Here is a 17956-nt window from a genome sequence, read left to right as displayed (position 1 = left end):
CGTTTAAGGTTCATCATCTTTCCCTTTCTCTCTCTCTCTCTCTCTCTCTCTTCTTTATCATCTTCTTATCATCCGAACATAAAATGGCCGCTTACATGGGTGAGGTCAAAATAGAAGCATATATTAGCTAACATTGGTTCTGACCCTGAGGCTATTATCGAATAGGTGAGAGAGAGAAAAGGTAAGAAGATCATTTTTCTCTCTCTTTAAGTTAAGACAGAAAATTTATCTTCCTCATCATCATGTTCATCATCAGCATCTCTCTCTCTCTCTCTCTCTCTCTCTCTTCTCTCTTCCATTTTCATCATTATTCTTAACGTCTTAAAAGATTGAGAAACGTGACTTAGAATCAATTGTTCAATTTTCTCTGTTAATTTAATCATAAATTCACCTTAATCGTCAACTAAATTCTGGATCAATACTTAATCGTTTAAATAAACAATCAACCATTTAGATTAACAATTATAATGATAATATTTGATCAGCTGAAAGACTTTAACAAAACAACAACAATTAGATCAACAAAGATTATTGGGATTTGTTGAAGGTTTTTCTTTATACTGTTCACATTTTGATTACAATCAATTGATTGTTTACTTTTGACAGTCAATCAACAATTTAGTTTAAAATCATTGATATAATAATTCAGTTCATTTAATATTCTTATAATCAGACAATTTAATCGTCAAGGTTTTTTCCTAATCATGGGAATCAAAACAAACTAATATTGCAACAATTAGCTAATTGTTTGGTTCTTATCGTGATCAATATCACAATTTAACATAATCCAAACTATTACTAACCTTTAATTGTTACCAAATAGCAAATAAATCCAGTTAAATTTTCAATATTTGTATTGATCATTTTTATCAAGTTGATTATAAATTCACTGATCACAATTAACTATTGGGTTGATAATAATTAACGGTGTTTAAACTAACACTTAACCATATCCAACCTAATTGTTAAATAACCTCACCTTTTAATTATTGATTAAGTTAACAGTTAATGATAATAATATTGTTAATCAAAGTTAGCAATTTGTTAATTGTAATATTAACACTGATATTAGGTCAAATCATTGCCTAGAGCAATTTAAATAATCAAAAATAGTATCATGATTAATTAGTTAACCAACAATATTTACAAACAGTAAACAATTAACTCTGGCTCTTTGTAATGATTAAAGGTCAACTAATTAACTTTTACAGGTAAATCATTTGATTGGGTTGTAACCAACATGACAAACAACAATTAACTAACTACTAAAATTATGATTAAAACACAATAGCATTTAAAACAATTAATTAATATTCATTAAGTAGTAATAAAGAAAAACAAAATAATTAATTAATAAATTAGTTGGTTAAAAAATGAAATGAATAAATGATTCTGTTAATTGTTAATCAAAGTAAATTAACAAAAAAAAAGTTAGACACTCAAGGATAAAGATGATTTAACCAACAGTTAGTTAATTGAACAATTAACTTAACAATCAACAGTAATCATGAATTTTTTATTCAAATGAAATTAAAACGTAAGTGTAATGATGATTTTTATTAATTACTATGAAATTGAAAAGCTAATTAAATGGTTAAAAAGTTAATTGCTGTTTCATTCACGGTAAAGGATGAGGATGATTATGATTTACCGGAAGTGATGAGGATGCTAAACAAAACAAGGGTGGGGCAAAGTGATGTCCAAATGAAAGTAACATCGCCCACACCTATTTACCTGGACAAGGATGTTGATTTAATTTAATTAACTGTTTCCATGATTTGGTTCACCATGTTGACCATTTACTGACCTAAACAATTAACTGATTTTGTCCTGATTTACATTAAATTGTGTCAATTCATTTTTTTTTTCAACATGGTAACAATTTAATACTATAAATTGTTGTTGCTGTTTGTTATCATGATTAATTAATTGTAAGTTAATCAACATTTAGTTCAATGAATTATTATTAATAATTTTAAGGTAAATTGTTATCACTTTGAATTTACAAATATCATTTTTACTTTGGTATTACAATTTAACTTAATCATGATTAGTTATCATGATTGTTGATGATTAGTGAATTAATTTGATTCACTTTTTTTACCTTCTATTTATATGATTAAAATTTAATTACTTTTAAATACTTAATTGTAATTCAGTTTTTTTTTCTTGATTCACTAACTGGAAAAATAAACTTAATCAACAGTAATCAGATTAATAAGTTTAACTAAAACTTTTCCAATCATCAATCAAACAATTTAAATGATTTTTGAAACAAATCAGTTACAATTAACATTTAAATACGAGACTAACAATTGATATTCATAAATATATAACATTAATTGTTGATTTAATCTTCTAATCTAAAAGTACAATTAACATAAGACATTTGATTGATTAACTAATCAACTGAATCGTTGAAAAAGTAATTCAATGAAAATCATATATTCAATTTACTTGATGATGATTATCAATTATTAGCAACAATTTAACTGGCATTCAAAAGTTAACATAATTAAAGGTGAAAGAAAAATGATTAACTTAAATTGTGAAAGTTAATCACTGATTGAAAATGGTTGATGATTGGTTACAATCAAAAGGCCTTTAAATTACAATCAAGGTAATAATTTTGTTTCTCCAACAAAGTTAATGTTTCCTGTTCACAAAAGGATCCATTGGATTTACCTGTTGTAATGAAAAGGTACTTGAAAGACAAGAGCGGCACCAATAAGGAGGAGGAGGAAGATGAGGATGATAATCATCATCATCATCATCATCATTATGATGATGATTGAAAAGTAAAATTAAAGCTTGATTGTTGATATATTATCATCCAAAAGGAACCACAAAAAAACCACAAAAAATAGAGCTCACAAGTTGCTCTCCAAATAATATGAAAAAAAGATGCTGATACAATGGGAAGTTAACAAAACTTTTCATCATCTTCATCATTATCTTTATCATCCTCATCATCAATATTGACTTAACTATTATCATCTTTTCAAATTTCTCTATCATCATCATCATCAATTTACCTCCTCCTTTTGTATGAACAATGATCGCAATTCTGATGATGATGATGATGAAGGTAAGGGCTCATGTGCTCATTCAGTTAACTCATAAGGAACCAGTTGATAATCATGGTGATTAAGATTATGATTAATATCTTAGTTTTAATGTAGATGATGAAAGAATCTCAATTGAAACTTTAAAAGATTATCTCGAGTACTTGGAAAGTTGATAATTTAATAGGATCAGATTAAGATGAAGATTATTATATGAATTTAGATTAAAAGGATTTATCAGGAAAATGGTTCATTAAGTTTATCATAGGATGAAGATGTTTAACTTTTCATGATCATTTTATATCATGAAAATTATCTCGAAATCAATGGAAAACAATAAAAGCAAATCAAGGATAACGAGTAGTGTGATTAACTTACAGGGTAACAATCAAAGTCAATGGGATAACCATTGAGAAGAGAGAGAGAGAGAGAGAGAGAGAAAAGATTAGCTTTGTGATGAAGATGAGGATGTTAAATGTGAAGATATTTTCGTGATTCCTTTTCACCAAGAAACCGCCGTAAGCTGAATGAGAAGACTGGTTTCAAGATGAGAGAGAGAGGAAAGATGATGAAGATAACTATGATTCTCTCATCATTTATCCTCTTCTATGGTAACAATTTATTAACATTACGTTGGCGATGAAGATTAAGATGGAGATAAAAAAAGTGGGTGGTAGATCAATCTAATTGTAATTTACTTCTTATCACAAAGGGGAATTGGATTTAGCCATCAAATCCTCATCATCTTAATCATCATCATCATTATCTTTATCATCTTTTCTTTATTATTATTATCTTAATCATCATCAAGAGAGATTAAGATTAACAATATAAATAAAGAGCCATTAAAACTAAACAGTTGTAACTTTTAAATTGTGAATACTAAATGATGATGATACGTTTTATCATCAACAATTTAAATTAACCATATTATTATCATACTTAATTGTTGATTAAAGTTATCATTATCTTCTTGATCTATGTCAACTTTTATCACATAGATTGTGATGTAATTGCTAATGGTGATTAAATTGCTGCGGATGTAAATTAAGATATCAAATTGTTGCAACACGAAAAAAACTAATTGTCCTAAGGAAACTTGTAATTGTCTTCAGTTGATTAGTTAATTGTTGTCCTATCTATTTCTTGCCAATGGTCAATGATTTAGCTGATCAATTGTGAGCGTTTTTGTTAATCAAATCAATCGTTACGAATTTATCTCCAATAAAGATCAGTTTTAATTGTTGTAAATTGAACAATTAACTTCCTGTTAATGTGAGTCGTTAACAATTAACACTGTTGATTATTTGAAATCAGCGCAAAATTAACAAATGAGATCAATGAAATTTACTTAATCAACATCATAACAATTAACAGATTATCAGAAAAATTAAGGTGAAGAGCAAAGTTAATTCAATTGAATTACAAGTAAATATTTTGCACTCGATTAAAAAATTAATTGCAATCAATTTGATCTCTAGAAATTAATCAGACAAATTGTAGTTGATTAAGTTAATTTAATCAGTTAACATCAAGTCAATAATCAAATCGCTATCAAAGTTAATTGTTGGTGAGCAGAAAAAAGTTGAACAATTTAAAAATTGAAACTACTTATCCAGTGATTAAGTAAACCGTTGTGATTGATTAACTAATTGCTGTTGGTTAATTTTCTAGTTTCTATCAAACAATTAAGACTGATTGGCAAGAGATTAAAAATGATGGTAAGTTAATCAATATTCATTGAAACAATTAAACAATTTTAAATTGATGAAAACAATATTAATCAACAGATTAATGGATCCATTGATTAACACATCAATCAAATTAATTATTGTGATGTTAATCAAATAATCCAGTAGAGCTGAATGATGATTGATTGTATTAATCAATTAAAGTGATTAAATGAAATTCAATCACAATTAGTTTAATCATTTTACAATTCTAATTGTAATCCTTGTTTTTCGCATCCTAATCAAACTCATGATGGTGATACAATTAAAGAACTGGTTAATTGTCGTACTTTTCATGTTAATTGCTGATTTAACTGGTAATCATTATATGGAAACAATTAAACCTGGAGAATCAAAGTTAATTAGGAAATTACCTAATTACTATCAACGATTCTTGAAGACAAGATTTTCCAACGGTTATTCAAATTATCACCTTCTCCCCAATTATTATCCTTATTATTATCGTCCAGCTTATAACACTTGGCTTAATCACTGGAACTTGGGTTCTGGGGGTGGATTTGGAGGAGGTTGGCACCACGGCTGACCAGTGGTCACTCAAAGGTCATCATCATTTGATATTGAGCCGAAAACTATTCAGGTGATTAAACTTTTTTTCCCAATGTAACTTTTAGCTTCTTGATATTGTCGAGCTCACAAACACTAATCATTATGTTCATTTGATTATTTTTTTTTTTAATGATTTACAATTAGTTGATTAACTATTTTTGATTATTTTTCTTTGTTTAATTGTTAACAATTGGGCTTTTATTTTATTTGAAATGATAATTAAAAGTAACTACAATTTACTTATCAATGTTTGTAATTTGTTTCAATTTGCAATTTTAATTGTTCATCTAATGAATTGGCTTGATTATGGCAACAATTAGTTATGAACTTTATTGTTGATTTTTGATTAGTGATGATGATTTAAGAAAGAGAGATTATCATCATGATTAAAGATTAAGATTACAATTGTAATTAAGATTTTTGATTGTTAACAATTAACAAGAAACAAAGGTAAATAGACATTTGTATTTACTTTTTTTGTTGCAATTTTCTTTTGGGCTAATAATTAAATCGCAAGTTAGTTAGTTGATTGTTAACTGGTTAATTATTCAATCATGAAGTTAATTTAATCCGTGAAAATTATATTAACCATAATCACGATTAGTAAATTAACCAGTTGATCAAATATTAATCATAATAGTTTAACTTGTTGGGTTTGAATAATATTAGAAAAAGTTAATTGTGAAGATTGAAAAAATCAAATTAACTTTGATTCTATTTAGATTATCAAGTTAAATTGTCCATCAAAACTCATTAACAATTAACTGATTCAAATTGTAAAAAAACAGACTTAATTAAATGAAACTCGTCCAAGAAATTGAAGTTAATTGTTGTGATTTAATTTGAAACAAAATTAATTGATGTTACTAAGAATCTAATATGATTAAGATTATCAGAGTCACGTAAGTTAATTAATTATAATCAACAACAATTAGTTAGTTAATTGTAAGTGTATTCAGATTACAATTAGAAAAGTTTCTAATCAGTAAACAAAATTAAAAACAATTTACTAATTGTTCAAATGTAATACAAGGTAATTGTTACATAGATAAGGTTGATTTGATTGTTAGATATGATTGGAAAGTGATTTAACTAATTAATTAAATGTTAATTGCTGGTTTAGTTAAACTCACATTAATTGAAATTATTACTATACTTATTAATCAGGATTAAGAAAGACAAAGACAATTGTGATTAAATTGTTTTGATTATTACACCGTGATGAAGATGATTAACTTGCTTATGGTAAAAGTAATTGTGGATTAATTAATTGCAAAGGAAATTAAAGTTAATTCAGTTGTAAGAGACAAACAGGTTTGAATTGATTGTGAGAACAGGAAATTTACAAGATAATCAAGTTACCGTGAATACAAATGATTAACCTTGACAATGATGATTAACAATTAAGTTGACTTTTTTTTCTGGTCAATTGTATTATAAACACAATCAAAGAAACCAACAATCAACTGATTGTTAACATTGAAAGGTAACCAAAAGCAAACACTGATCAAAGTTGAGTGTTAATTGTGACACACACCTTGTTAGGTAATCATGATTGACACGATTAACTTAATCATGATTAAGAATTGGATTAGTATTTGATTAAAACTAAACTGTTGGCTTGGTTGTTTTTCATTTCGTTAACAGTTGATTGTCACGAAATTGTCATTTATCATCATGATCAACTTTTTATCTCAATAACAATTAGTGATTTACAATTAACTTTGAAATTGATAAACTAACCAATTGATTGACTAAATTTTGTTTTCATCATTAATCATATTGAGATAAATATATATGAATTTTAACAACAATCAGACAACAATTAACTAATCAGTTTCATGCAACTATCCATTGGTCAATGGACTTTATTTGGACAGATCAATGTTCAAAGGTGATAAAGTTATAATTAATGACCAGTGAAGTTAGAAGGTGAACTTTAAAATAGCCTCAGGCAATTGATATTTAAGGTGAACTGGTCATCATGTTAAATAATTAACAAGTAAGTTGATTAGATTATGATCAATGATCAGGTAAATTGTAAACATGAAAAGATTGACCAAAAGTAAAACGATCAACACAAAAACTAATCAACAATTTACCCGCTGGGCTATTGTATTCAAGTCAATCAAGTGAATGGTCAACACAATCACAATGGTCAAAGGGCAACTACTGTCCAGTGAGCAAAAAAAAACAACAACAACAACATACACAAGTAACAATCAACTAATCAAAATAAATCATAATAACAATCATCGTCTTTGTAATCACAATTTATTAGTTAGTTAATCTTAAAGGGAAAATTTTTTTTCCCAACTCAACTTGATGTCCAGTCTTAGGTTCTGGTCAACAACAAGTCAACATTAACCAGAAGATGAAATGAATGAACAAATTGTAAGAATTTAAATTAATATGATCAACTATTTGAATAGCAATTAATTTGGTTGTGACAATGTTAATTATCACAATTAAGGAGGGTATTTGATGGTCAATTCATCTTGGATCCAAGATGAGATAATATTAAACATGAATGGATCAACTGTCAAGATTATCAATGTAATAACTTGTATCAATGTCAATTATATTTAAATGTAATATATATTACATGAGGAATCATCATCTTCATCATCTTCATCATCTTATCATCCTCATCATCTTTACCACGTTGATATTAATGTAATATGATGAGGATGAGATGGCAAAGTTATCCCACCAGGTAAGTTGACATGAAAATTTGACTCCCTGATGTTTGAGATGAAATTGATTGGCCAAAATTAAACCAATTTAGACACTAGAATCAAATTAAATTAATTACATTTGATTATCATGATTTACATGTACATGGTAAGTTAATCATTTAGTATATTTTACTATTATTTTTTAGCTCATATTCTTGAAACAATAATCATCAATTGATTTGATTAAATTTGTAGCCAATGAATAGGAAATCAAATTAAAAGCTATCAATCAATTTTTCCGAATCCTTAATTGTTAATTGGAAACTTTTTCTTGTGAAAACTAATTGTTAATCAAATTGAATTAATAATCTTCAACAACACTCCTGAAAATGTTTGAATAATAATGAAAGTGATCAGGATTAACAATTTAAAGATTTTGATTAGTTTTAATCACTAATTGTTTGGGTACTTTTTTTAATGATCATTTTTTTTTGATAGTCTGGTAATAAAAATCATGATTTAAAAAGTAACAATTAGTTGATTGTGATTAGTTATTTGTAGATAAACAAAAGGAACCAGAAAAAAACAGGTTAACCTAACCCTTTTTTGTTGAGGTAATTTCTTTGTGATTAGATTTAATTGTAATTAAAATAAGCCAAAGTTTTAATTTCTTCATGTTAATCACAATTAACACGCCCAATTAATCAGCTTAATAATAAGCTAAATTGTTTGACGTTTTTGCCTTAATTTCATTGAGTAAATTAAATGGTTTGGATGTTGAATTGATTAACAGTTTATTCAGATTATGGTCACTAACAATTAGGAGAGGCTGTTAACAATTAAGAGTAACAAATTAGTTGATTATAACAATTTAATCTCATAGGTTTAGTGACACCTTCAAGTTAATTGTCTGTATGGACAATGATTAAGGTAACAATTTAAAGTTGATTAACAAAAGCTATTGGTTGATTGTCCAAATTTCATTTTGATTCATCTAATTATCTCAATTCATCTTGTTGATAGTAAGAAACATTATAAAATGATTACAATCAACGTGAGTGAAATTGTTAATTAACCTGCAAGTTGATTAAGTCAATTAACTAATTGTGCATTAGTTGATTTACTTTCGGATATCTAACAAAAATTAAAATCTTAATGTTAATTGCTCCAGGTAATTTAATCCATGTCACACCCAAAGATATTTTTTTCACAATTTTTGTTGTTGATTAACTTTAATTCAGTTGTAACAGTTAATCAAAATTCACAATCAAAGTTAATGTTTAATCGTTAAAGTAACTTAATCATTAACACCAACTATTTATGATTAAACATGATGATGATCAATTGATTTGATCATTTCAGAACCTTAATTTCAATGATGGTTAGTGATTAACTTTTCCGTTGATTATCTTGATTGTTACAATTAAATTAACAGCATTATGGTGATCAAATTAATGATAATAATTAACGTTTGATCACCATCATCATAGCAAACTTACAATTAAAATTTCAACCATAAATTAAATTGCAATTAACTTATTGATTGTGATCAACTAATTTTCACCAACGAATTAATTTTAATGTAACAATTAACCGTTCAGTTGATTTGGCCTCATGGTTAGTGAACTTAATTGTCGGGGATTAACTTGACACTATTAGGCCAACAATATAAGTATAAATCATCAACATTGGTAAGTTAATTGTTTGACAGGATAATTAATTGTTGTTCAAAAATTAACATGAGGCTAAACAATTAAAACTGAAATCAGTGTATTTTTTTAAATGTTTTAAAACAAAAAATTTTCCAATCTAATTGATTGATTAATTGTTTGCTTGAGTTAATAGTTCACAATTAACTACTAACTAGTCATGTTAATGTTGGTTAGATGATTAATTGATTTTCCGTCGACAATTAACTTTAACCAGTTAATTCATTGATTTTCAAACATAATCATAATCAATTGGAACGAATCACAATTTGATTAATTGTCTGATTCACTAATCAACAGTCAAATCATTTTGATGATATTAAACCTTGTAAATTGATTGTTGAACATAATTATGACCAAGATGATTGTGATTGATTTTGTTTCTAAATTATTCCAAGTGATTAGTTGATTCAAATGAGAGATTAAGTTAAAGTATTAGAGTGGAAACAATTGATTAGTAACAGAATTAGAATTGATTGTTGATCAGTAATCAAAGTGAAAATCTCAAGGTTTCAACGAATTAACAATTTCAAGATTTTACTTGAAATTTTCTGGTTGATTGTTGGTAAGAAAAACAAAATGTTCAAAAAGTTGATTAATCTAATCAGAAATTCAATTGTTGAATACAATCAACAATTCAAAATTGATTCAGATTCAGATTTGAATCTGATGATGATGATGATGATAATCAACCATCATTAACATTACAATCATAATCATCCTCACAACAGGAGAGATTTCAATCATTCAGCTTTTCATAATATCATGAATTTATCTTGAATCAACATGAGAAATTAACAATTAACTTAATTTTCAAGGTGAAGATGTTGATACTCCCTCAACTGTCAATGGTGTTGATGATTAGTTGATAAAGATGAACAATTAATGATTCAGAAAAAAAGGTTAATTGTTTGCTCGAGAGATGCTAAAATCTAACTCAACAATGAGAGTTAGGAGATGATGATGATGATGATGATGATGAAAAAATGAGTTTAAAAATAGTCACAATTACAATCAGATAGAAAGCAATTTAAATAACCATCATCATCAACACACTGGATACAATTTAAGTTGATAATTTAAATTTGCTTATTGTATATTAATCACAATCAACACACATCACTAATGCTATTGATGATGTTGTTGGTGGTGATGCTAATGGTTGAAGATGAAGACAGGTAACTACAGGTAAAGGTAAATTGTTAAATTGCTTCATATTACAATTTAAGGTTCCCAGGATGATTAACATCACGAAGAAATAGTTTCAACAACAATCAACGAGTCACAACAATCACGCCACCGAAATCTGAATCTCAACATCAACATCATGGATAGACAATAATGAACAAAAAATTAAACTACAATCAAGGTTAACAATGAAGAGATAGAAAAATGTTTGACCACAAAGTGACCTGAGACCTGACCAAACAATCAAAATTGATCAATTGAATTTAACAAGAAACAAATCATATTATAAGTTTTTTCTGGTCAAACAATAAATTCAAATTTCCATCATCATCATCATGATGGTTTTGGCATGTTTATCATCATCATCATCATCATCATCTTGTAACATTACCCTCAGGGTAAAAACTAATAAACAATTCAAGATGATTTAAGAGTCACTATTATCATAATCATCATCAGTTGATTGTTCCAGGATGATTACAACCTCCTAGGGTGAGACAATCAACCAGGTAAACTTAGTGATACATTTTATTGTTATGCCAAAGGTAAATGTTACCTTTGTCCTTTTGTATATTATTGCCCATCGGTGTGACCTTATTGTTGATAATAATGTTGATCTAAGGTGTATTGTTATCAAAGTCCAGGTCATGTCAAGGTTTTGTTGTTTCCTTGTTTCCGGTTAATCAAAAACCTATGGACTTTCGGGTCTCAATCATAATCATGATTAAGGTAATACAATCAAGGTGATAATACATCAACTTGACTGTAAATATATTTACATAGGAATCTACAGGAAATGATTAAGGGCTAAAGTTAATTGCATCTCATTTTCTTGTTAATTGTTAATCTTTACGGATCATCATGATGAAGTGTTTCCGGTTTTACAGATGATTATTATTGTTATATAATCAAGTTAATTGTTTTATCTGTTGATTGTTATATGTACAGACTAAAGGAAATGATCAGAAATGAAGTTGATTAAATATTGATAGTTAATTATTAGCTCTTAAGTTAATGATGATATTTGATATTTTGTAAATTGTGATTAATTTTGAATTTAATTTGGTTTTATTTTTTCATTGTTTAGGTTAATTGTTGGTGATTAAAGTTTAGTTTAAGATTTGGATCATTAAATTAAATAATTTGATGATGATGATTTAGTAATCATAATAATCATTGAGATTTTTCATCATTAAAAATAATAGTGACCAGTTAATGATTAAAATTGATTGTTGTCTTGATTGTTATTAAGGTAAGTATTTAAATTGCCAAGTAAAAGTTTATCTTTAAATAATAACAATTGAATTAAGTTGAACAAATATTTAAAAGTTACAATCAAATTTGATTAACCATAATTAACTATTTCTTTAAATTGTAATTTTATGTATTGTAAAGTTTAATGTAGATACAGAATAGTGAAAGTTAATTACAACATTTACTTTTAATTGTTTAACAATTAACAAGTAAATAACAAGTTAATTACAATTGAATTGAATTGTGAACAGTTAATATTTTAAAAATCAGTTGTGAGAGAATCAAAAAAGTTTATTTAATTTAAATGATCATTGTAAAAGTTTGAATAGTTAGTGGATATCAATTGATCTGGAATAACGGTTTAATCAAAAAGTCGTAAGTAGATCAAGAAAATCAATTGATTGTAACATTCAACAATTAAATTAAACAAATCGACTTGCCAATGCAACAATTAAAATAATATAACTCATATTTACATCAATGGTAAATATGATATAAGGTGAGAGAGGGAAAAAATAACAGATACACAAAAAGAGAGAGAGAGAGAGACAATTACACTCGTGGCACTTGGCCTACCCTGTGATGATGATGATGATGATAATACAAAGTGGGCAATAAATACAAAGATGCATATGTACAGGATGGGAGACAGAGGGTGGGTTGAGGGTAGGGAGGGATAAACACGGATAAAAAACCGTTGATAGAGAGATGATTAAGCCAGAAGGCTGTTGGAAATTCAATGTAACTTTGCATATACGATGTGGCCTCAAGTTACCTTGAGATACACACAATGTATTAGGTAAGTTTTATGAAAATGATTACATTGATTGTTGGTGTTACTTTTAAATTGTTGATGATCACAATCAACCAACAATTTGAGAGTTTATTCAAGATACACTTCAGGTTATGGACCATGTTAAAAACGATCATCATCATCATCATCATCGTTTTCCTCTCTCTCTCTCTCTCTCTCTCTCTCTCTAGACAGCTGTTTGCTTGTGATCCATTTAAACAGCATTACAATAGTGATGATGATGAGAGAAGGATGAAAAATGATGAGGATAAAACATATATATGGCTTTTTTTTTTACTTCTACTCTATTGTTGTTGATAATGATACTGTGAGAGTGTCAGGAGGGAGGGAAACCTTTTCTATCGGTTGATCGGATATCCGTAGCGGGTTTTTCATCAAGGTATTTTATTTATCACTTCTAACTGGTTCTCACTTGTCAAAAGAAACCAGAATGAAAGACTCATCATCATCATCATCGGATTAAGCTATTGGGATTAAGAGTTTTAATAAGAAATGAGATTTACAATGGGTTAAGGGATAAATGATAATCCTTCCAATATCATTATTCTGATATTTTAACTGTTAATATGGTTTAAAATTTGAAATTGATTCACACAACTGACTAAATTTAATTTTAATTGGTAATTTGATAAGTATAATCATGATTATCTTGTCATAACTTTAATTACGCCATTTAAATTGGTAACCACAAATTTGTTTTTGGGGCCTAAACTTATTAATAATTAACTTTAATCACGTTGATTAAGTTGTATTAACTTGAATTATTTGCTTATGATCAATGGTTTGTATTAATAATTTAAATAGTTTTACTTACTGTAACTGCAAAGGGTTGATTTAGTTTAAAAAATAAGCAAATTGATTGTTAATTAAGGAGAAACAATTTAAACAGTGGAATGAATTAATGTTTTTAATTATCAATCATAACCAAAGTAATTAACTAACCAGTTTTTTTGCTAATTTTATTATAGTTTTGAAACTTTTCAGGTAAATTTTGGGTGAATTGAAACTTTGCTGTAAACAAATTTTCACTAATCAAGTGACATTAACTTAATTGTTGCTGTAATCAAGAAAATAAATTAAAATTGGTGGTTTAAAATTTGAATATAAACCGTTTGATTGGGATAATAAATTATACAGTTTAATTAACTTATTTTACGTTAATTAAACCTATTAATTAACTGGGTAAAGGTTTAAATATTACAAGGATATGAGGATAAGTTTAATTGTAAAAGGAAAGTATTTACAATTAAACAAGTGAAAGTTAAAGGAAAGTTGATTAGTGATTGACAGAAAAGGGATTGAAGTTGATGATTAGATGATGATAATTGATGACAGTTACTGAATTAATCAAGCTAATCAAAGTGATGATGATAAAACACAAATTAATCAATGATCAAATATTGAATCCGGATTATCATGTTACCAATGAAGCCCAAAGATGAACTTCATTTCAGTTGTGATTGTGGTTGATCATGGTGGAGATGTAATTAATTATGGTGACAATTAGCTCTGGAAAAAAAATTCCAGGTAAAATTATGATGATGACGATGGAGAAAAAAACGGAAGACAAGAGAGTGATGATGAGTGAGAGAAAAGAGAGATGAAGATGAGAGGCTCTTTTTTGTATCTTCTTCATCAAGGAAACACCTTGAATTTTGTAATGAGAAAAAAGCATAACAAGGGTTAGGGCATCATCACAACATCATCATCATCATCATCCTGAGCTTAGAAGAAGCTGCATCAGCATGATGATAACAAGAGTCTTAATCATAACAATTAACCTTAATTCATTTTCTTAACAAACCAACTGTTCCTGTGTCAATGTCCCTAAAGGTTAAGGTAAAAAAAACAAGAGATTATGAGGTAACCGTCATGATAATTAGATATAAGCAAAAATAGCACGAAAAACATTATCGAAATGGTTGAGTAAATTGTTGCAAATGAATTGAAATTAACAGAAAACAGCAAATTTCATGAGTTTAAATATCTTTCACTTTATCGTCAAGGAGAAGAAGCGAAAAAAAAATGGTTGGAAAAAGTTGATGCGTGAAGGAAAAACTTAAGGTAAAGGTAACATGTTGAATGGATGAGGATAAACAAGCATATGATTGTTATCAATGATTAAAAATGAGAATCAAATTAACAAATGGTTATTATTAATTTTGTGATTACTTTTACCTGGTTAAGATAGTTTGTTAATTGGTTTATTCAACTTGGTAATAAATTGATAATCATCATAACCATAATCAACAGGTATTAATAAAAAGATGAAGCAACAATGAATTGAAAAGTTGTTTTTACCTTCAAAGATTTTTACCTGAACAACAATGAAAACTAAGGCTTCTTGTTGTTGTTGATGATGATGATGATGATGATGATGATAGTCTGAACCAGAATTTCTGAGGTAAAAACTAGTTTTCTACAGGTAAGTAAAGAAGGAGAGAAGTCTATTTTTATGCTCCTTCTTTGGGCCTTTTTAGAGCCAAAGAAAGATCAACAGAAAGGTAAAGTGTAATGGTGAAAAAAGTACAGTCTGAGAAGAAAATATTTCTGATCGCATCAATGAATTCAGGTAAAGTTGTAAGACGAGGGTATGTTCAGGTAGTACAATTGAGTAAGTAAAAGAGAGAGAGAGAGATAATTGTAATTACATTTGTAATCAACTTTTATAAGGAAATCAGTTGATTGTTGATTTACTTGGTTGGTGAGAATGGATTTGTTTTCTCTCTCTCTCTCTTTCTTTCTGCTGTACTTGTGAAAACTATTACATTTTGTTAGCTGATTGTTGCTTGTGGTGTATTTTGATTTGAAAGGAAAAACTGATTGTCCAGAAATGAAATTACAATTAATTTGATTGTATTGTTGCTGTATTATATTGGTCAGTTGATTGGTTATATCGGCAATCAACTGATTATAATGGTCTCTCTCTACCATTTATTATTTAAGAGTCCATGGTAACAGTTATTGGTTAATTGTAAACAAAAGTTTACATATGATTTGGTGGATTAAGGATGAAAATAATGTATTAAATTGTTAATCGTGAATATAATGTTACTGCTAAAGACACAAATGAATGGGACAATAACAATACTAATAAATTACAATCGTAATTGTTATGCTGATGATAATTATTGTTATCAATCAAAAAACCAGGTTTCAGTTTAATTAATTGTCATTATGACAATCACAATGTGAATGTTATTTGTATGGAGAGAGAGAGAGAGATAGTGTCACAACCTGATTATCCGGACAATTTTTAAACTATTTGGAAAATATTAGTTAATTTTCAACAATTAGATTGATTTTCGATGAGAGTTGAAAGCTAATTAATTCAACTGGTTGTATTGATTGCGAATGACACAATCTAAGGTCATGTATTAGAAGATAATTTCGAGTGAGAATAATTATTGAGAGAACAATTAATCGATTGGAATAATTAAAATTTGATGGAAAAAAAGAGAGCATAAATTCAAAGTTCATGTTGAATTTATAATAGAATTTGTTGAACAATTACTTACGAACTTTAACCGTCTTATGGTTTAGATTTGCGACAATTGAATGACAATTGGAAATCTTAAGTTTAAGACGTTCCGTTTTCTGGTTAATTGATTCAACTTCGCATGATAATTCATTGAATATGGTGTTGGAGATAAGGGCAAGGCACGATAATTGTTTAATCAACGAGACAAGAGTATTATTGGTAATCACTTCTAATTCATCTACCTCCTTATCGGGTGGTAAAGGTTTTCTACTTAAAAATACCGGTTCAATTACCCAATTTACAGCGGGCATGATGGTGGAAAGTTAGTAGAAGAGAATAGAAAAAAATGAGAGAGAGAGAGAGAGAAAAAAAAGGTAACACAACAGGTAAAAGGTTAAGTATAAAGAGGAAACTCAAGGACCAGAAAGACAAGTTAACCTCCTATGAAGAAATGACATCACTTTAGAATAGAAAATTGAGATTGTTTCACTGGAAAATGTCCATTAAATTAGATAGTGAGAGAATAATAGATAATTTATGGGAAGAGAGAACAATTTAAAAAGAACAATGGAGAATATGTGAAGAAAAGAATAATCCAATTTCCAACATGGCCGATGTTGGAATAGAAAACAAAAGGATGACAATGGCTTTTAATCCGTTCTCTTGGTTATCAGAAATACATAATAAGGTAACAAGAAAGGTAACCCAAGTTAATGGTCACTCTTTCTCTCTCTGGTCATTTCCATTTCAAGTTGTTGGTGTAAACACAAAGATGACCATTAGAGTAGCACACAAACACAATTGGTTATTTAATAGTGAACAAAATTAATCCGATTGAATGGAAATAAAGAGAAACGAAATTAATCCAAAGGGAGAAAAAAGAATCTTTTCTTTTTCTCTTCTTCTAAAACTGTTCTTGTCTTTTTTTTTTGGTTTATCACCGACGATGGACACAATCACTGATTCTACACACTGTTAATGTTGTACAGTCAAAAGTAAAAATAAGACAGGAAAGAGGAGGAAAAGAGAGAGAGAGGAAAGATGAAGATAAATTTTACAAAAGCGACTTGAGTTATCCCGATGTTAGCGCTTCTATTTACGATCCCGCCTTTCGATTGGAAATTACGATTGTGCTGCCAGCTAGTGGATTCGAAGTAAACTAAAAAGAGTCGAGATAAAAAAGAATTTTTTCTAATTTGGAAACTTTGTTATTCCAGTAAAGTTTGAATTGACTTGTTCATTGTCGTGGAAAATATTCAGGCTAATTTATGGATGCTGGACATGATATTTATTGTGATATCGATGAGAATAGTCACTCTATTGATGCTTTTGTAGCAATAACGAGAATCTCGTTACGAGATAACTGTAATACATAATACTGTAACGATATTGTTATTTGATATTGGATTTGATTCAATCAGTTGTGATTAAGTATCAATTTAAAATGTTTTAAATTAATTGAGCAAAATT

The 17956-nt window shown here is 28.0% G+C and overlaps 1 protein-coding gene across 1 annotated transcript in view; it reads right to left on the bottom strand.

The window, feature by feature from the left end:
- The window catches only part of LOC128385627 (serine-rich adhesin for platelets-like), a 29617-nt gene extending 11973 nt beyond the window's left edge, over window positions 1–17644 (bottom strand). The window contains exon 1 of the mRNA XM_053344513.1: window positions 16524–17644. Within this exon, the coding sequence (XP_053200488.1) occupies window positions 16524–16797 (274 nt within the window). The 5' untranslated portion in view covers window positions 16798–17644. The remainder of the gene's footprint in view (window positions 1–16523) is intronic.
- Between the last annotated feature and the right edge of the window lie 312 nt (window positions 17645–17956).

Source organism: Panonychus citri, unplaced genomic scaffold, assembly GCF_014898815.1.
Source record: "Panonychus citri isolate SS breed McGregor unplaced genomic scaffold, ASM1489881v1 Contig00001, whole genome shotgun sequence".
NCBI lineage: Eukaryota > Metazoa > Arthropoda > Arachnida > Trombidiformes > Tetranychidae > Panonychus > Panonychus citri.
Note: the sequence above shows the minus strand (reverse complement) of the source record. Positions and strands in the feature narration are given on the sequence as shown.